The 21,155-nt window shown below is 33.9% G+C and overlaps 1 protein-coding gene across 2 annotated transcripts; it reads left to right on the top strand.

The window, feature by feature from the left end:
* Positions 14,158 to 21,132, top strand: LOC18588840 (synaptotagmin-5). 2 transcript variants are annotated; one of them, XM_018127368.1, is made up of 12 exons: positions 14,159 to 14,588; positions 14,671 to 14,826; positions 14,934 to 15,054; positions 15,619 to 15,740; positions 16,434 to 16,535; positions 17,298 to 17,372; positions 18,262 to 18,341; positions 18,438 to 18,588; positions 18,702 to 18,932; positions 19,472 to 19,768; positions 20,094 to 20,207; positions 20,661 to 21,132. In XM_018127368.1, exons 1-12 carry the CDS (start codon positions 14,484 to 14,486, stop codon positions 20,805 to 20,807), a joined length of 1,701 nt encoding a protein of 566 aa, XP_017982857.1. In that variant the 5' UTR covers positions 14,159 to 14,483; the 3' UTR covers positions 20,808 to 21,132. The 2 variants fall into 2 exon arrangements, with proteins under 2 accessions (XP_017982858.1, XP_017982857.1); XM_018127369.1 differs by lacking the exon at positions 19,472 to 19,768 and having other exon boundaries at positions 14,158 to 14,588.

Genomic DNA, 21,155 nt, shown 5'->3' on the forward strand with positions numbered 1-21,155 from the left:
TAAACATTAAAAATTAAAAATTATTGTTTTCAAGTTCTTTTTACTACAATAAATAAAAATAAAAAAACCCTTCAAATGTAAAAAAACAACGTAGCTTTGACATAAGGTGTAAAAAAAAAATTAATTCAATTGAGAATGACAACCAATTGACCTAATAAGTTATCCTATTTAAAACAGAATTTATCCAAAAAAAGACGACAATCCTATCAAAGATTATTAGATGTATAATAAACTATTAAGAAATGAGAAAGTATATAACATATACTATTAACAGATTAAAATAAACAGTTGTAGAATATAAGGCAACAGTATAATGTAAAGATCCTACCAATATAAAATAGTCAGTAATTTCTACTATTATATGTTTTGACTTCAGAACACCCGCAACATGCTAAACTCATTGTTGCTAGCCTTAAAATCTTAGGCTTAGTAATGCTTTCTCCTTGCAAGATGATAAAAAGTTCATAATGTGGTAATTAGATCTCCTTGCAGTTTATATACTTTTCCTTTGCAATTACCTATAACTGTTAGGTGAGTAAAGAGTTAATTGTTCTTTAATTATATGCCCTCCCACCTCCACCTCTAAAAAAGAGTTAATTGATTTATTTATTCATTGATGATTGTGTGCCATGTATATTGAGAAATGAGTAGTTTTTTTTTTACTTTTATTTTATTCAATAAATTGAATGGATGTTTATTAGAATTTAAAAATTCATGTACAAAAGAGATGTCTATATACTATAAATTCAGGTTGATGCAGAATAAGGGAATATAGATAAAAAATAATATTAAATTACAATTGATAAATATTAAATGAATCTATCTTATGAGCATTAAAAGTTAAAAATTATTGTTTTCAAATATTTTTTTACTACAATAAATAAAAGTAAAAAAGAAACAAAAAACCCTTCAAATGTCAAAAACAATGTAGTTTTGACATAAGGTGTAAAAAAATTAATTTAATTAAGAATGACAAATGTCAATCAATTGACCCAATCAATTATCCTACTTTTATATAATGAATTGGATGGATATTTATTGAAATTTAAACATTTAAGTATAAAAGAGATATCTATATACTATAGATTTAGATTCATGCAGAATAAGAGAATATAGATAAAAAATAATATTAAATTGTAACTGATAAATATTAAATGAATCTATCTTCTAAGTATTAAAAGTTAGAAATTATTATTTTTAAGTTTTTTTATTAAAATAAATAAAAGTAAAAAAAAAAACCCTTCAAATGTCAAAAACAACTTATTTTTGACATAAGGTGTAAAAAAAATTAATTCAATAGAAAATGAAAGGTCAAAAAAATAAAAAAGAGTTATAATTGAATGACACTTGTCATTTAATTGAAACAAATTGAAAAAAATTGAAACATCCTACTTTTATATATATTATAGATATATTAATATATATAATATTTTTTATATTTATTAAGAAAATTTGATAATAAACTTAATTAATAATATACTTAAAGTATAATAGTTTATTTTCTTTAAATGGAATTTATTGATTAATCAAACGTGGAGTACAAACTCCCATCATATCATTCAGGAGTAGAGAGGAAACCTTTTCTGGTGGAGAATAGTACAAAATACTATCAGAGTTTAACTTAAACCCTAGATTAGCCATAAAATCAGCAATTTTGTTGACTTTCCTATATATATGACTTATACTAACCTCCCAATGCCTACTTAACAAGCCTTTAATTGCTCTAATTAAGTCTAGATTAGAGCAAGGATGAGCAGAATAAAAGCTGATAGCCTAAACCACTGCCTTATTATCATTTTGTAATTTAACTTTGCGAAAGCCTCGCTCCCAAGCCAGTTGGAGACCTTTGTAAACCCCCCACAACTCCGCACGATAGGCTAAACTTGTATCTACCTTGCAAGCATATCCCATTATCAAAGTACCATGTTTGTCTCTCAGCACTCATACAGCAGAAGCAATCCTTACTGCACTCTTGTACGCCCCATCCGAATTCACTGCTATCCATTCTTTTGGTGGTGGTGTCCATCCCACTAGGATCTCCTCTTGTCGCCTCGTATCCCCACTTATCAAAGGGAGAGTTGTCCATGTGCTATGAGTATCCACAACCATGCTTTTGATTATACTCAGTTAGCCTTCAATGGAGAGTTCGCGACTTTTAAATATAAACAAGTTTCGCCATTTCTAAATATACCAACAAGCTATACCAAAAACAATATTCCAGGGGACATAAATGGTATAAAGATACTTAAGACTAAGGTTCATAGACAACCAATCAATCAATGGTGCTTGGAAGAATTGATTAATACCACTATGAGGCAATATACGCCTCCAAAGAGCCTCTGCTAAAGGGCAATCTCTAAGCACATGCAGACATGTTTCCTCTACTCCATGACAGTGGGGACATGACGCTTCTAATGAAATCCTGCATCTAACTCTTTCTACATTTTTCAAGATGTATTTATGCAAACAGAGGAATAGAAAAAGACAAATTCTATGGGGACTTTTCTAATCTCAAGTCAAGTGCCACATTTTTTTGTTCTCTACTCGACTAGAATCGGCAAAACTCCCTAATTGCTCATATGTTAAGGTAATAGTAAAATACCTAGAAGGAGAAAGAGCCTAATAAGACGTATCCGGTGAGGCTGATAAGGTGGGAGGGATAATGCAGAGGATTTGATTCACCACTTCAATTGGTAAAGAAGCTGTTAACCTCTCCTTATCCCAATCTCCATTAGGCATGATATAATCCCTTACCTGTGCTATTGAATTTAACATGAAACCCATATATGCTACAACATTAATCAATGGCCTTTCACCCACCCAACTATTTGTTCAGAAATTAACAAGAGCGTCATCGCCAATTGACCATCTCACATGTTTGGTGAATTCACCCTATAACCTACTCATTGATCTCCATACATTTGAACACCCATAGCACATAGGATCTTTTGAATAATCTGCTCTGCTAAAATTATATTTGTTCACAATAACCCTTACCCAAAGTGCATCAGACTTAGAAAATCGTCCCCAACAAAGTTTTAGAATAAAAACGTTGTTCATCAAAGATAATCTTCGAATGCCCATCCCTCCTTGTGACTCAGGTTTACAAAGTGTATTCCACCTCAACAAGTTTACCTTCCTGTCTTGATTTTCACCATGCCACAGAAAATTTCTATACAAACACTCTATCTTTTTACAAATTTCTAATGGAATAGAAATTGTTTGAATCGTGTATAATGAAATACTCGAAAGTATTGATTTGACAATGTAGACACTTAAAAAATAAATAAATTTTTTTAATTATAATAAAATATAATATAATATAAAATAATTAAAAAATAAAGAAAAAAAAAAGAAGAGAAGGAATGGCTGGGCGTACGCCCAGCCATCCCTTCCCCCAACCACCCTAAATGATGGGGCTCTGGCTACCAACTCCTTGGTGCTAGAACCCCATTGTCGAGTTGTCCAAATTTTTGGACAACCCAGCTATTAAAAATCGAACCAGGGGGGGAGCCAAAAAGGGGGGAAGAGAAAACGTTTTGAGAAAACCAAAAAACCTAAAATCTCTAGCAGCCGAAAACAACCACAATCAACAGCAACAAAAAATCAAAACAAACACGAAAAAAAAAACAAAAAAGAAAACTAGTTAGATCTGAGAAATGACTGAGAGGGGGGTTCAAGGGTAAAGAAAAAGTTTTTTTTGGGTAGTGGGTGAGAAGAGAGGGAGTTGACCTGTGTAGGTGTTCGGCTAGCGGTGAAAAAGAGAAGAAAGAGTTTTGGCTATCGACGCAGGGAAAAGAGGAGAGAGGTTTGGTGTCGACGGTAGAAACGGAGAAGAGAGGGAGTTGGCCGGCGATAGAGAGCAAAGAGAAGTCGTCGATTGGTGAAGGGGAAAGAGAGGGGGCGATTAAAGCTAGAGAGAAAGAGGAGAGTGCCGCCGCTAGAGAGAGAAAGTGAGGAATGAAAATGAAGAGAGAAAGAGAGAAAAATGGGTTAAATACCTAGGCTTTGGGTTTCAAAACGGTCCCGTTTCAAAGTTAGAATTTTTAAAGGGGAAAGCGTCAAAACGACGTCGTTTCGAATGGCTTTGCAGGCACCAAACGATGCGTTTTGAGTTCTGCCTTGTGGGCCTCAAGAAGCAGGCTGGGTGTAGTAGATTTAGGCTTCTACGGGCCACCGAGTTGGGCTAATCCGAGCCTAGAAAGGTAACCCATTTTCCTTGGTTTGGGCTCATTCCAATTAATTTTGGGCTAGTCCATTTTATTAAATAAATTACAATTTTTGGTTGTCATGATTTAAAATATATTAGGAAAAGTTATCCATATATGTATATATATATTATGAATGCTTATATTTAATATTAGAAAATAAAAAAAATAGTAATAATAAAAAATAATGGTAAAAATGCATAGTTTAGAAGAATATATATATATATATATATATATATATATAATAAGTAAATAAATAAAAAAAATTCATAATATATTTAGTTTTTTTTTAAAAAAATAAATAAATATAGTAATAATGATAAGTAAATAAAAAAAATGAATGAAATGATTATTTGAAAAATTTCATCTAAGAGAGGTAAAGAGTTGCCTCTTCTAAGTGGGATTTTTTGAACGCGAAATTCGAGATGAATTTTCACCGAAGCGTCAGGATAAATCTGAACTCCAAACTTCAATACCCATTAACTCCAATAATCGTTGCTAAAATAATAATATATATTGAGAAAAATAAATCTACATTTAAATCTAAGTTAGTGTAGTTAGTTAATTAGAATTAAGTTAACCATTAATTTAATTAATTATTTATTTGGTTAAAAAAGGAAAATAATACATAAGATGGAATGTTAATTCACTATGCTAGTTAAAGAATATAGATTTAGATAGGAAACTCTAAAAAAATCATAATAATAAATAATTAATAACAAATAATACTAAGTATATAAACAAGGTGATAAATATTTAAATACATAATTTGGTGAATTATGAACCACCTAATTCAATAAACGCGTGCATGTAGACATCAACATTTTATCCTGTCATAGCACGTCACATTTATCTTGCAAATGGTGCGGGAGTTCCGATGATGGGATTTCCCCGAAGAGCTTGTAGAGACGAGTTTTTCTGGGGATATCTCTAGGTGAGAAAAATTTCGAGACTTCACCAAAGCGTTGGGATGGTCTTCGAATGATTTTTCAATAAAAGATTATTGGCCCCATTATTTAAAATAAACAAGTCATGACATCATTTTACGCTTGCATCACGTGCATACGTAAAACCGAATAAAAGACTCTGTCATTTTAAATAAAAAATTTAGTTAATAAGTAAGGAATAAATCAAAAGTAGGCTATAATAGGATAACTTAAGATTAAATGGTATCGTTCATGGAACGGGGGTCACGGAGGTGCTAACCCTTCTCCATGCATAACCGCACTCCCGAACCCATCTCTAAAAAAAACGTGGATTAGTTCCCGTTCTTTCGACGGACCTAAAATTAATTTAGGACTTCGTCGATTAGAATCGGATTAATAGGTGACCAATCACACCTAGATAAAAAAGATTGGTGGCGACTCATAAACAATTTAATTTTTGTCGACGTTTGACGGACGGGTTTCCGAACCAGCACGTTACGACAAACAAGAGTTAAACGGCCTGCATAAGATAGGGATGATGCCTTTTATCCACTCAGTCTGCTTTTAACTTTATCAACAAGATACTTATAGATGTTAACACTTTTCTTGGCTTTCAATAAAGGAACTCCAAGATAGTTGCCCATATTTTCAGCATAAGAAAAGCCAAAACAAGCCATCAATAGATTAATTACCTCTTTGGATACATTCTGTGAACAAAAGAAAGTTGATTTTGTAATGCTCACCTTTGCTCCTAAATAGGCACAGAAGTCGTCTAGAACGTCTTTTATTACCTCCATTTAAACTTCTGAGGCTTCTGTAAAAAGTATGAGGTCGTCAGCAAAAAATAAATGAGATAAGGTTGGTCTTTGTCTACTCAAACTAATCGATTTCAACATTTTCTGGTCGACAGCTTGTCTGATACCATGAGCTAGTCATTCTATGCATAACACAAATAGATAAGGGGCTAATGGATCTCCTTGTCGCACTTCTCTCGAAATGGAGAATTTATCCAGGTGCCTCATATTCCATAATATTTGAGTGTTACTGTTGTTCCAACTCCTAATGAGAATATCAATAATAGTATTTGGGATTCTAGCTTCCACGCGTGAATCATAGATGAATTCTCACCCCAGTTTGTCGTAGGCCTTCTCCAAATCAATCTTAATTATCATCCAACCCTTTCGTCCATTTTTTTTTTTTGAAAAAAGAGTGCACTGCCTCTTGAGCAATAATTATATTGTCGACAATATGTCTCCCGGGAATAAAGCTGGTTTGCGTATCCTCTATCAATAAGCTCATATACGGTTTTAATCTATTGGCTACCACCTTCATCAAAACTTTAAGAGCAACTGGTAATAAGTTAATGGGTCTGAACTGTGATACATGTTCAGGAGCCCCAGTTTTGGGTACCAAAACAATCAAGGAATTACACATACTATGACCAATCTCTGCGCCATTAAAAACATCCTGTATATATTCCACTAGCTTTTGTCCCACCATTTTCCACTGTGATTGAAAGAATAAGGCGGGAAAACCATCCAAACCTGATGTTTTAAGGGGTTTCATCTTGAACAACACTTCTCTAACTTCCTCCGTGTCAACCGGATGTCTAATAAATTCATGAGCTTCAACAGGTAAAATGGGGAATTTGTCCCGGATAGGATATGGTGGGAAAACATTGCCTTCTTTAGAATATAAACTTTGAAAAAAATCCACAACATGCAACCGTAATTGCCTTTGATCATCACACCACTCATCATTTAAGATTTTGAGGCGTATGGTTTTTAGCTTGTAGCTTCTTTTCTTCATTCAAAGATAAAAGTATCTGATGTTATGATCGTCGAACTTCAACCAATCTACCTTAGATTTTTGAAACCAAAACACTTCCTCTTGCTTTAACACAGTTTCATATTCCAAGCGTAAGTTGAACTCCAATTCTCTAAGGTAACTAGAAGATCTAAATTCAAGTGCTTTCTTTACCCCACTCAATCTTACTAGCAGTCTTTTTTTTCTATAAAAAATATTTTCAAAAACCTGTTTATTCCATTGTCTTGTTTTTTCAGAAAAATTCACCAAAACGACATGAATGTTACTCGAATTGTCCTATCCTTGCTTCACAAACTCATCAAAGCCCTCATGAATCAACCAAGCAGCTTGAAATTTAAAACTTTGTGTCCTGTTTTCAACTCGGGCATCTCTTGTGGAAATTAGAAATGGTCTGTGATCTGAGCCTACCCTTGGCAGATGATGAACGACTGCATCACTAAAAGCTAATTACCACTGCATATTGCACACTGCTCTGTCGATTCTATCAGAAACTGCACCTTTTAGCCAAGTAAATTTAAGACTTTTAAATTCGAGGTTCATTAGTTCAAATTCATTAACCAAATTTTGAAAGTGCAAACAAGGCCGACTACCCCTTATAGAGCCTCTAGACTTTTCATGTGAAAATAAGAATGAGTTGAAGTCACCAGCTATCAACCATGGCTTTGGAAACAGTCTTGGCAAACCTCGTTAATTCTTCCCACAAACTGTGCTTGATAGACTGGATCGGATGACCATAAACAGCAGATAGATTCCAAGAGTTTCCCATTGGATGTTCAACTGTAATATGAATACATTGAGCATGATTCCTATCCACATCTATTTTGACAGCCTCCTACCAAAGTATCCAGATACCACTTGAAAAGCCATCAGATTTCATTATATGTGATCATTCATAACTTGTTGAATTAATCACTCTTTCTGCATTAAACCCGCTGATCCTTGGTTCCACCATAACAGCCATGGAGCAGTTATTTGTTTCACAAACTCTCTAAACAAATTGACAAAATTATTATCCCTTGCACCTTGACAATTCCACACCAAAAAATTAAAAGACATAGATAGGAAATTAAGTGTACTGACCTTAAGTAGGCCGTAAATTCTCCTCCGTGTCATCACCCAAAATGGTCGAAGGCTTTTCAAGATCATTAACTGCAACGGGCTGCTGTATTGCTTCCACCACAGTATCTTCGAGGGCTAAATTTAGTCCACTATCTTCTAATAAACTGGACATTGCATTTGAATGCATTGTGGTGATTATGGGTTTAGCTCTAACCCATTTTGTAATCGACATACCTTGCAAACTTGTTAATATCTTCTTATTGGTAGTTTTAAAATCTTTCTCATGGATTGCGACCCCTCCAACTTTTGCGTTCCAAGTCATCAACTTACGTGTATGAAGACCTTTTTCCACCTTATTAACCACCATTGTTGCAACAATATGTTTGTTGGGATCCAGTATGCTCCTTTGAGACAGTATGTCTCTGTTTTTTTTGGCATCGTTTAAATCTGCTTCATTACCTTTTAGCACCAGAGGAGAGATTCGTTTGTCTGTCGAATCATCCATGGGTGAGGACTCTCTCATTACTTCCTCACCTACCAATGCCCTTTCAAACAGACCATTATCCTCTTGGGTCACAACACGATTCTCTTTTCCTCCATTTGCCTGTCCTGCATTATCTTTTGTGCTATGACTTATGTCTCTTAACTGATCTACTGTATTTACTTTCTTGTTAAAAGATTCAGTCTTTTTTTTTTCAGCAAAATTCTACTTTAAGGTTTGTTTCCCTGTTGCTATACTCTGGTCAGGAACAACGTCTTCTTCCTCTTTATCTTTTAGGAGCATAAAGCTCGACCCTTGAGTTTTTTGCTTACCACCATTCTTTTTCCGTGGTTGATACTGCCTGCCCTCTTCATACCTATTTTTACTCCTTGACACCAACATCCAAAGACCAAAAGGAGAAGGTTCCGATTATGCAACATCTCCTTCTTTCGAACTGTGAGTTGTTGCCGGTTGTTTACTATTCTGTTAAGGATAGACCTCCTGAACATGTCCATAAATCCCATAATTGAAACAAACCCTTGGTAAACCCTCATATTCCACCTGTTGCGGTCGTCCATTAAGAAAAAACCTCGGGCATAGCTGTTTTGAGTGATCAAGTTCAACAACAATATGAGCAAATTTTCCCTTTTTTTGAACATCTGTGTTATAATCTATCTTTATCAATTTACCAAAGATAGATGCGATCTTTCTCAAAACTGACTTATGGTAGAAATGTAATGGCATTCCAGGAAATCTAATCCAAGTTGCTATTGTCGTAAAATCTTGCGTCTCTTTGTGGTAGAAGGGAGACCAAGGTCTCACAATCAAATATTGTCCCTGCACCATCCATGGCCCATCCAGTAATGCCTTAAGGTAGTCCTCTACCAAAGATAAATTAACTAGAAAATTCTCTTCATCAAGGTCGACCACTTTGTATTGACCTTTGGGTAACTATAAGGAAATAATCCTATCACAAAGCACCCTGTAAGAAATAGGATGGCCTAAGAGGCGAACCACTACTGATCTTTTCCATTTTCTGGCAAGCTCATGTCGTCTCTGATCTGAGATATCAAGGGAAGGTTCACCCTCGCGAGTCCCAAATGTGTAATCCGCATCACGATCCCGCTCAATCTCTGATGGGTCACTCCCAGAATCTTCCATGTTGGTGTCTTCCAATCCGATCTCACCTTCTGAATCCATGTTATCCTCCGAAAATAAGTCTTCACCTTCATATGACATCAAGACATCCCGGAAGGAAAGATTATGGTGAATCCCTACTTGATCCCTTTCCTGTCCATCCCCTTTGATTCTTACTTTTTTCCTGCTCCGATCATCAAGAATTGGAGGGGAAAGAGCCTTGGAAAGTAAACCCTTGGTGGCTGCTTGCATTTCTCTCAATGAAAGGTATTTGTTATTAATTTATAAATACTTGTGTATGTATATAAATCATAATTATAGTAATTTAATTGTAGTTATATATTTATTTATTTATAAATCTGTATTAATATAAAATTATAAGTTATATATTTTAAATTATATAACTTATATGTTAATATTATAATATATGATAGTAAATATTCTACATATTAATATGCTATAATTATTACATTTTAGTAATATTTCGTAATATAAAATGTTATGAATATATATATATATATATATAATTGTATAAACATGATATATATTTAATTTTTATATTAGTATTATTATAAGTTATAATAAACTTTATTTATATAATTACACTTAATAACCTTATTAATTATTACCTTAGTTTTTATAACATATTGTTTATAATTAATTATTATTTATACAAACTTTAATATAAAATATTATAATATATAAGTTGTGTCATTAATTATATATATATATATAATAAAGTAATATGTTATATATATACATGTATTTAATTTATAGATAAGTACTACTATAACTTATAATAGATTTTATTTATATGATTACACTTAGTAATTTTTTTAGTAATCGTTTTAATTTTTATAACATATTGTTTATAATTAGTTATTATATATACAAACTTTGATATAAAAATTAAAATATTATAACATATAAGTTGTGTCATTAATTTCACATATATAATAAAGTAATATATTATATATACTTATATTTAATTTATACATAATTTGTATATATTATAATTATAAATGAAATTTATAAGTTTTAATATTATAATTTATTAAAAAAAGTAATAAAATTTTAGTCTATTGATCCAAAACCAAACTAATTCTATATTTGATCTACCTTTTAAAAATGTTTGATCCACTTAGTCTTTAAATATGGTAGTCTAAGCCACCTAATTCACTAATTTACTCAACCCTACCCGCAATCCAGTTGCAATCATATATGTAATGTGCTGATTAATGTTGTAATATCAACTAATCATGGCAATTGTGCCGCTTGATCAAAAAAGTGATTTCCTTGTTGAAAATATGCTTAAAGTAATCTTAATTTGAGGAGCCATCATGCGACCAAGCGGCTATTATCAATTTTCTAACAATTTAAACAATTTAAAGGTTATTATGAAGTTCATACTTCGCACTAAGAAAAGTACAAGGAATTTTCAAAAAAAAAAAGAAAAATACAAGAAAAAGAAATTGGCAAAATTGAATTTTGAAAAATATCATGGACGAATTTAATTAATTTTCTTGTAATTTTCAGTTCTAAATTGAATTCAGTTAATTTTCTAACTCATATGGAAGCCATGGGCTTGTGATTTCGAGTCATAATTTGGGTTTTTGATTTCAATTTCAATTTCAATTGTATTAACTTTTTTAGTGGTAGAGAAGAAACAATTTGTTAATATCATTGGGTGGCTATTACCATTGTATAAGGGTTTATATATTAATCGGTTGGATATTGTTTTTTATAATAATGGAAATGCGCAACATAGAATTGTTTGTCTTGAAGAAATTAAAATCACAAATTTGGCCTTATTGTGTTTGAAGAGACACCAATAAATTATTCATTAAATAGCAAGTATATGTGCTTTTGTTATAGAGTCATCTTCTCGATATTCACATGTGAATTTTTTGCATTTCATGAACAAGAAATATGCATGACTCATATTATGTAATTTACAAATTGTTTTAAGGTTTATTTCTCATTGATTAAATACTTTGTTTATGGCAACTATGAAATAAACATTATTTGAGATTACTTCACTTCAATTAATGGAGAAGTTATATAATTTCATAGTAATTTGTTAATTTGATGGAATTAATGTCTCATATCTTTCATGACTTGGACACAAGCTTTTATAGTTGTACGTGGAATCATGATTGTTCCTCAAGGCATGAACAATGGTGGTGATGGCTTTAGTGTCCCATGATTAAATAAAGTCACAATTAATTTATCCACCACATAAATTGGCATAAAAGTCTCCAAAGGAGGCTTTAGAAGCATGAGTTTACTAAAAAAAAAATAATAATAATAATAATATTGAGAGTGATTACATATGATATATTACTCATTTATGTATACTATCATGTTAAGTAGAGATAAAAGTATTGAATATTTATAAAAGATATATCAAGGTAATATATGTTTGTCAGTAATCTTTCTCTGAGGGTGGATAGTCGTGGTGACAATCAATGTCAACTAGGGCAAATCTAGGATTTTGAATCAGCCAAAAAATGAGGACCTTTTTTATGACAAAATTACGAGCAAGGCAGCTTCTCACTTGATTCCATTGCCCGGTGTGTATTGACCTAACAATGCACTTCAATTATAATTATTGTAATAAAAAAGAAAACCGAGGAGACAGGAAATCGTACGTTACCATCATGGTGTCTCCAACCATGCTGTCCAGGAATTCAATTCTTTTCATGACGGTTGGGCAGTGGCCGTGTGGGGATTGCTAATATGAGTTGGCAAAGTTATGGGCCTTGCGTCACGAGTCTCCCACTGACATCAAACTTTGGCAATATAAATACAGCAACTACTTCTATATTTGACATGTGTTGTTCAAGAGTTATAACGTGCATCTTTGCTGTGATTTCGACTAGGAATACAATATCCTTTCGTTGTGCCACTTTAACCCAAATTGTTAATGATGATATTTCACTTGCTGCTGTCGTCCAAAAAAGTAAACCAGAAAAAGGATAATGGGAGGATCGATGAATGACATCCCTGTAACTTTTGTCCCAATGATGGAGGCTGGATTCTACTGGGAAAGGCATGGGGTGAAAGACACTAACAAATTGGTTAAGAAAATAAATTAAAAACTAAGGAAACCAAAGGCAAACTTAACTCCTTGGGATGATGGGCTGAGGTGAAGTGATCATTTTGGGCTGATTCCATAGGATATATGACAGCAAACAGTAGCCTGCCCCATGCCTAGATTCACCCCAAATGAGAACCACGCAGCTGGGCTTCAACTCAACTCAAGGCCTTCTTTCCATTAGCTGTAGACCTGTCAACATGGGCCAGCCCGGCCCTAGCTCTTATGGGTTGAAAAAATATAGTTCGGGCCGGGCCAATTCATTTTTTAAATGGGCTGTGAAATCCCCAACCCAGCCCACCCCTTGCTAGCCTATGGGTTGGGTTGGGCCAGCCCATTTCTTTTTTTTTCAAAAAAAATCATTTTTATAATTTTAGTTAATAAATTTTCTATTAATTAAATTATTTTATGATTTAATTCATAAATTAAAATTATTAATTTGATAAGTAAAGATTAAATATATTAAAATATATAAAATAAATAATATTATTAGTAATTAAATTATTAATTTTATATAATTAAATATATAAAATTATTAAATTAATTAAAATTATTTTTTTGGTCCATAGGGCTGGCCCGCCCTAGCCCACCCCAACCCACTGATTTGGTGAGTTGGCCCATCTAGGTCCCGTTTAAATATGAGTCTAAATTTTCATGACCCAACCCACTTCATATGAAATAAAAAATGAACTGACCCAATGAACCAAACCCATTTTGACAAATCTAATTAGTTATTTAATTCGAGCCCACCAAGCCAATTAAACAACTTGAGCAAATAGAAAAGGGCACCTTCGAAAAGAAAAGGCAGAAAATCTAATTTGATCCACATCCCATCAATACATCGAACGTTCAGGGAAAAGGTACGTATCATTTTTTAGGTATCGTAATCCGCACCCTAATATTTGATAATATAATTAAATTTTATAAATATTTAATTAATTTTTTAAATTACTATCCAAATATCTTATCTTAAAATTATTACTCGAATTCTTCTTAAACCCGGGACTGTTAATAACTTTATTATCAAAACTTAATTATAGAAAGTTCTAATTTTATTTAATCAAATCAAATAATACAAAGTCTTGATTATAGGATACCCATTAAGTACACTGTTGACGCAGACTAATCTTTATTATTCACAGTCATCGTAACAATATGTAAAAATATAAAAACTTTTAGGTTTCTTTTTAATAAATCAGAAGAGAAAAGTTATCTTTTTAGTAGTCTAAGATAACACATTCAACTCCGTATAGAAATAAAATTAGTGGAAGCAAAAGATTACACGGATTATTATCGCCACATGTCAGATTCAGCCAGTTTAAAAGAAAAAAATATAGGGAACAATTAAGAACAAAACCAACCTGGGAGACCCCATCAAAAATCCAAAGCCGACGTGTCGCAGTCTCATTGGTAAACATGGGCTAATAAGCCAAAGCACCGCACACCCAAAAGGATCGCCTTTGTGTCGGCAACGACCTTTTCACTCACATTCTTGCATCCATCCCACCCGATTTCTCCGCCCCCCGAATATTATTAAAGTCTTAATCATCCATTTGTTGCCTTAATTTCTCAATTTTGCTACTTAAGCCCCTGCTAAATCCTCCACTATTAACCTTTTTTTCTTTTTTTTTGGGAACTTTTGAAGTTTCTCCATTATTGCACTCTCAGACGAAAAAAAGAAAAATAGTAGTAATTCTTTCTCGTCCTCTGCAATTCCAATCTTACAGTAACTTCTCTCTCTCCGTGAAATGGGCTTCATTGTCGGACTCCTGATTGGTCTCGTCGTCGGCCTTGGTATTATCGTACTCTTTGTTCGGTCCGAGAACTCCCGATCCAAGCTTCGAAATGAGCTCGTTAGTTCTTCTACTTCCTTCTTCTTCGAATTTCATTTTTACTTTTTCTTTCTATTTTAAAATTTTTTTGTTGGGGTTGCAGGCAAAGATGGTGGCTGCTTTTGCAAGAATGACAGTGGAAGATTCTAGAAAGATCTTGCCGGCACAATTCTACCCTTCTTGGGTGGTGTTCTCGCAGCGCCAGAAGCTGAATTGGCTTAATCAGCATCTTACGAAGATCTGGCCTTACGTTGATAAGGTAAAGCTTTTGTTAATGAATAAAACAGAGGAAAAAGGAAAAAGAAGATATTGACTTTTTTCTTTTTCTGAAAAAATAAAAGTCCTCTAAATTTGGTGTTATTATAGGCAGCATCTGATCTGATAAAGGCTTCGGTGGAGCCGGTGCTTGAACAATATAGGCCGATTATATTGTCATCACTAAAGTTTTCCAAGTTTACTCTTGGCACTGTTGCACCACAGTTTACGGGTTAGTTCATGGAAATGATTTCTACATTTTGAAAATTTTAATTCTTATATTTTCTTATTGGGTTACCGTTATTTTTGGGTTTTGAATTGTTAACGGTCTTTCTTAATGCCATTCGTTGTTGCCATTTGAATTTTATGGATGGTGATTAATTCTAGCATATGACTAAAATAAAAAATCAATTTAAACATAATTGTTCTACATGAAAGCAAAATCATGTATTTTGTTATTGATGAAGATTATTTTTAATAAATTTCAAAAATATTGTTTGCTTTTGTTTTTTGTTTAAATCAAAGCATACTTTTTGTTCTTTTTCTTCTGGAAGCGAAGGAAAATAGTAAAAACCAAGCGGGGCCTTAATATATCCATATTAGGTATGAACAAATTTAGACCTTTCTTCCTCTTTCTTTTTTTTTTTGGGGGGTGGCGGTGGGGGAGTGGGAAGTGGGAGTTGGCCTCAAAATGATACTTTTCTGGGTGAATAGCCGGATGAAGATTCTAAAAATTGGTTGGGTCTGTAGAATTTTGATTATCTTCTACTTCTTATGAAGCAATGTTATTCTTTAGGAGTGAGTATTGTTGAAGATGGAGCTGATAGTGTTACAATGGAGATGGAAATGCAGTGGGATGCAAATTCAAGTATAATACTTGATATCAAGACTTATCTCGGTGTATCACTACCTGTGCAGGTGATTTCTGGCTTAGTTTGCATATTTGCTATGGTTTCTCGCATGGATTCCCATTAAATGTGCCATTTAGATTTATGTATCGTTGCTTCTAGAATAAAGAACTACAATATTCTTCATCCCTATTGTCAGAAATTTGTTCTATGTGTGCTCTGCTGCCAAATTTCTGGTTTGCCATTGTTAATCTTATTGAAGGGTTGTAAAACATGTGCCTTATCTCCTTGCTTTATTTTTATATAATGTGATTGGAAGTATAACTTTATTGAATGGTGATCCTAAAAACTTCAGTGTTTTGGGCATTTGTTGGGTAGTAATCCAAGAGTTTGATCACTAAGAGAAATACAAACCAAGTATGTGTAGTATTTTGGGATCTTTTTAATATGCCTACAATCTAGCAGACATTGGTTTGTATGTATCAATCAATGTCCACTTACATTCCTAGAACTATTTGATAGTAAATATTTTGTTGTTGGGAAATGTTCCACCCCTCGCCTCCCGTTTGGTATTGCATGAACAACTATGCTTGTAAACAGCTCAAATCTTGTGATATGGTGAACAAATTGTATTCTTTTTTATTGAGGGTTTACTTATCATTGGCACTGGATTTAAGCTTACATAACAGCATCATGTCAAGTTGTTAAGCTTTTTCTCCAGAATGACATCACTTGATTTTAATTCCATTTTCCTTTGACTTAGGTGAAAGATATTGGATTCACTGGAGTTTTCAGGTTTATATTTAAGCCACTGGTGAATGAGTTTCCTTGTTTTGGAGCTGTTTGTTTTTCTCTGAGAAAAAAGGTACACTATTTCTTTCCAATATTACTAGTCAGTGCATGTTGAGCACACATGTTTACCGATAGAGAATGAGCTTCAATTGTAGGTGTAGAAGGAAATGTGATTGAGATGCAAATTTACTTATGTACTTTGGGCTATAGACTTATAGTGTATCAGGGAGGTATGTGATGCATATAGTATTTACCTGAATGCAATTTATGTTGTAGTCCTGAATGTGATGCTCAAAGAATCTGATGGAATTTTCTTACTGGTTTGCTATTCAATTAATCATTGAAGTAGGTTTATAACACTGAACAATACAATTGTCCTCACTCAATACATAAGCAGATCTTAGTTTTGTTGGTTTCCTTATAATACTTGTAATTGGCAGATTGACTCATGTTTCCGGTCCCTGTGTTTTTTTTGCAGCACCCCACCCCCGACCCCCCCCCCCCCCCGGGACTCTTTCCAAGATGGAAAGTTTGCAATAGTGCTTAATTTGATTGCTAAATAGGAACCATAAGATTGCTGAGTATAAAATTCTTGGTTAAAACTGATGTATACCCATAGCTTCTGTTGAAGTTTGTATTCATGATATTTAGAAGTGTATTTGTAAATAACAGCAGTGGTTCCAGTGGAAGAAAAATTTATTATTTACCTAGCCTACTGAAGGTGTAATATTTCGCCCTTGCATGCTTGGTTTAATTACACATACACTGCACACTGGCACCAAAGATATGCAAGCAATCAATATAACTAGGTGAATATGCATCTTTGGCCTTGCAGAAAAAGCTGGATTTCACCCTGAAAGTTATTGGTGGTGACATATCAACTATTCCTGGACTTTCTGATGCTATTGAGGTATGTGTGACTTTTGACACTCAACTATTTTACTACATTCAATAAATGATTTTTTCTGTTGTATCAATCACCTTCAGAGTTTCTTCAATGATCTTAAGTTTTGCATTAATGTTGCCACCGAGCGAAACTTTTTGCTTCTGGAGAGAATTTTAAATTTCAGTTCGAGATTTTCACTTTTGGTTTTCATCTGCTCAACATAACACAGTATCTTAGAAATTTAGTTTGTAAAACTTCTTAACATGCTAAGAAATATGACACACCTTGATACAAGGATGACTCCAGAAAGTTATAATTGTGCTGAGATTCAGGCCAAAGCTCCCATGTGCAGGGATTAGGTTTTAGATGCATCAGCTGAACTAAATTACAGCAAAAAGTGAAATTGGGGGCAGGTGGAAAGGAGAAAGCAATCATAATACTGACTTGTGAGTTCTTAAACTGTTGGTACGTTACAGGATGGTCTCTAGCACAAAGGAAAGAGATCTTAGTGCCATGATCATCAAGTCTCAATGGACCGATGAAAAAGTTAGGTAGTTCTTTTATTAGGCATTTTATCATGTCCATGGTACTTGTTGCTAAGCATGGTATGGTGTAACTTGCTTTCATCTGAGTGGGAATTTTTTGAGAATTTCCCACCAAGATTACCATCTCTTTGTGCTGTCAAGGATTATGTTACTAGTGATGATTATATTATGGATGCTGTGTGGCTTCTCTTAAATTATTAGGTGTGCTTACTCCTGGACAAGTTAGTGATTGATCTATCACATAGGTGTCCATTATTCGCATGGCAATGTACACTAAGTTTTTATTTTTCAATGCTGAGAGATGGAAGGTGTTATTAATATGTCAAACAGATTTAAGTTATGTGCTTATTATACTGTTTCCCATACAGAGCACAATACGGGATGCTATTGAAGATTCTATCATGTGGCCTGTCAGAAAAATTATTCCCATTTTGCCTGGTGACTATAGGTATCTCTCTCTCTCTCTCTCTCTTTCACTTTTCCCCCAACATCTAAGGAGTGGAAGGGCTGATGGTTGAAGAAGCTAATGTCTTTCTATTTGCAGTGATTTGGAGTTGAAGCCAGTTGGAATGTTAGAGGTGAAGCTTGTCCAGGCACGTGACTTAACAAACAAAGATATCATTGGAAAATCGGATCCCTATGCTGTATTACATGTACGCCCTTTACCTAGCAGAACAAAAAAAAGTAAAACTATTGTAAGTCATCCCTCTCCTCTTTGCTTCCTCCTTGTTCTTTCCTTAGAAAAGAAAATTTGTTTCAAATATTTTCCAGTAGGTTTAGAAGAAATGTTTTGTTTTTTTTCCCCCAGAACAATGAGTTGAATCCTATTTGGAATGAACACTATGAGTTTATCATTGAGGATGCAACAACTCAGCACTTGGTGGTAAAAATTTATGATGATGAAGGGGTTCAGGCAGCGGAGCTCATTGGATGTGCTCAAGTACAGCTAAAGGAACTTGAACCTGGTAAAGTGAAGGATGTCTGGTTGAATCTGGTTAAAGACTTGGAGATCCAGAGAGATACTAAGTACCGGGGACAGGTGAGGACGTTGATTACCCTACTTTAGTAGAATGAGATTCTTGCATTTGTGTGCTTGCATATATGTTTTAAGCTAAACTGAATTAAGGGAAGGGAAATTAATTTTTAGAGTAGCTTTTAATTCTTTCAAAGTGTAATGCCTGCAGTGCAGGTTCAAAGTGCTATTCATGCAAGTGCTTGGCCTGGTCTTTTCATAATCAAACCTCTTTAATAAGCATACTTTATTGGAATTCAAATCTGATTTCCTTGTATCTTTCTTCCCAATTTACATCAACATGTGTTCCTTCCATGATGGTTAATAAAGATATTTCAAACCTTTAGGAAGCATTTTCTTTGGTACTTTGTATCTGCCTGTTGTGGTTATAGCTCACTTGTTTGAAAATCAATAGTTACTCTCTCACATAAACTCATTCATTCAGTTATAAGTTATAATTTTCTTATGCTGTATTTTCTTAGGTTGTTTATCCTTCAAAGAAATTCTGTACTTGTATAAAATTATGGTATTTATGTTTTGCTTGAAATTGTTATTTTGGTTGTTAGGTGCACTTGGAGCTCTTGTACTGTCCGTTTGGTACAGAGAACAGTTTTACAAACCCCTTTTCCTCTAACTTTTCAATGACTTCTTTGGAGAAGGCTCTTAAAAGTGGAGTGAATGGAACCGAAGTTATTGAAAATGAAAAAACAGTCACACAGAAGAAAAAGGAGGTTATTATTAGAGGAGTACTGTCTGTGTCTGTGATATCTGCTGAAGATTTGCCTGTTGTAGATTTAATGGGGAAGGCTGATCCCTATGTTGTACTCACTATGAAAAAATCAGAGGCGAGAAACAAAACTAGGGTAAGATTTGATTGCCCAAAGGTGGAAGTTGTTATCCTTCTTTATTTATTTGTTGATTTGGTGGTTAAGTTGACTACCATTTAGCCAACACGTATCTTTGTTATTTTTTGAGTGTTTTAAAGGATTCTTTTAGTTATGATTTCCTTAAAAAGGTCACCTTTTCTTGGACTTCCTTTTTGTTTTTGTCCTTTTGCTCTGCATAATATTATAGCAAATTGCGAGTTTTAGCGAACCATTCTAGGCTCTTCTATGCATCTATTAATTTTTATCTTCAGGAATGGGGGTATAAAGGTTCTTTGGTCCTTATAGTTGTTTTCTTTGTCAGGTTGTGAATGACAGCTTGAATCCCGTTTGGAATCAAACTTTTGACTTTGTTGTTGAGGATGGATTACATGATATGCTTATCCTTGAAGTCTGGGACCATGACACTTTTGGGAAGGTAAATTATTTGCTTTTACTGTTAAATTGTTCTCTTTACCTGTCATAAATTTACTAATCAGGCAATGTAGTAGTACATTTTAAGCTACTTCCTTCAGTTAAATGGGTTTGAAGGTTGGGGTGATGGAATCCTTCTTCCTTGGGGCCTTTGGATGCTAGATTGCATCATTTTCAATGCTTTATTGGTAGTTATGAAATTAGATTATTTGATTTTGAGTTTCTATGATCAATTAACTGTTCCTCTTTTCTTTCCTTTTTCTTTTAGTTTTGAAAATGAATCACTTGATGATTTCTTGACACTGTATACTTTGCCATTTGGGTTTGGCTGATGTGGTTGGGGTGAGAGTGTAAGTGAATTGGGGTATAAACTTTACATTTGAGCTAGCGTGTGCAGGCACCAATTTCAAATTTTGGTAGTATATGCTGACATAGTTTTTGTTTTTCAATCTTGCAGGACTACATGGGGAGGTGCATTTTGACATTGACTAGGGTTATACTGGAAGGGGAATACAAAGATAGCCTCCAGCTAGAGGGAGCTAAATCTGGAAAATTGAATCTGTACCTCAAGTGGATGCCACAGCCGATTTTCCGTGATTCCTAAGTGATCCAAAGGCAAGTTCTGAGTTCTAATTGGAGAGAGCAAGGTCTGCATATTTGAGATTGCAACTCCAGTCAATGCCAAAGCCAGTTTATTCTGATTCCTGGGTTGGCCATATTCAGTATCATAGAAAGTGAAACATAGCTCTGAGAGGATGTTGTACCCACCCTGCCGATACACTGGGTAAGGTATTTATGGGAGCTAACACTTATAAACTGTGTACATAAATTATTTAACGGCTCTAGGCTTTGTGTAAAGTTTTGAGTTTTGGGATACTATACCAATCTTTACATGAGAAACTGGGATTTGCCCAAGGCTTTAGCATGCAGAGTGGGATACTGTCACTCAACT

Source organism: Theobroma cacao, chromosome 9 (assembly GCF_000208745.1).
Source record: "Theobroma cacao cultivar B97-61/B2 chromosome 9, Criollo_cocoa_genome_V2, whole genome shotgun sequence".
Classification (NCBI taxonomy): domain Eukaryota; kingdom Viridiplantae; phylum Streptophyta; class Magnoliopsida; order Malvales; family Malvaceae; genus Theobroma; species Theobroma cacao.

Coding starts and splice junctions, on each gene's coding strand:
- LOC18588840 (XM_018127368.1), top strand. CDS start 14,484: ATGGGCTTCATTGTCGGACTCCTGATTGGTCTCGTCGTCGGCCTTGGT. Junction 18,342..18,437: donor ATTTTGCCTGGTGACTATAG/GTATCTCTCTCT, acceptor TTCTATTTGCAG/TGATTTGGAGTTGAAGCCAG. Junction 18,933..19,471: donor ATACTAAGTACCGGGGACAG/GTGAGGACGTTG, acceptor TTTGGTTGTTAG/GTGCACTTGGAGCTCTTGTA.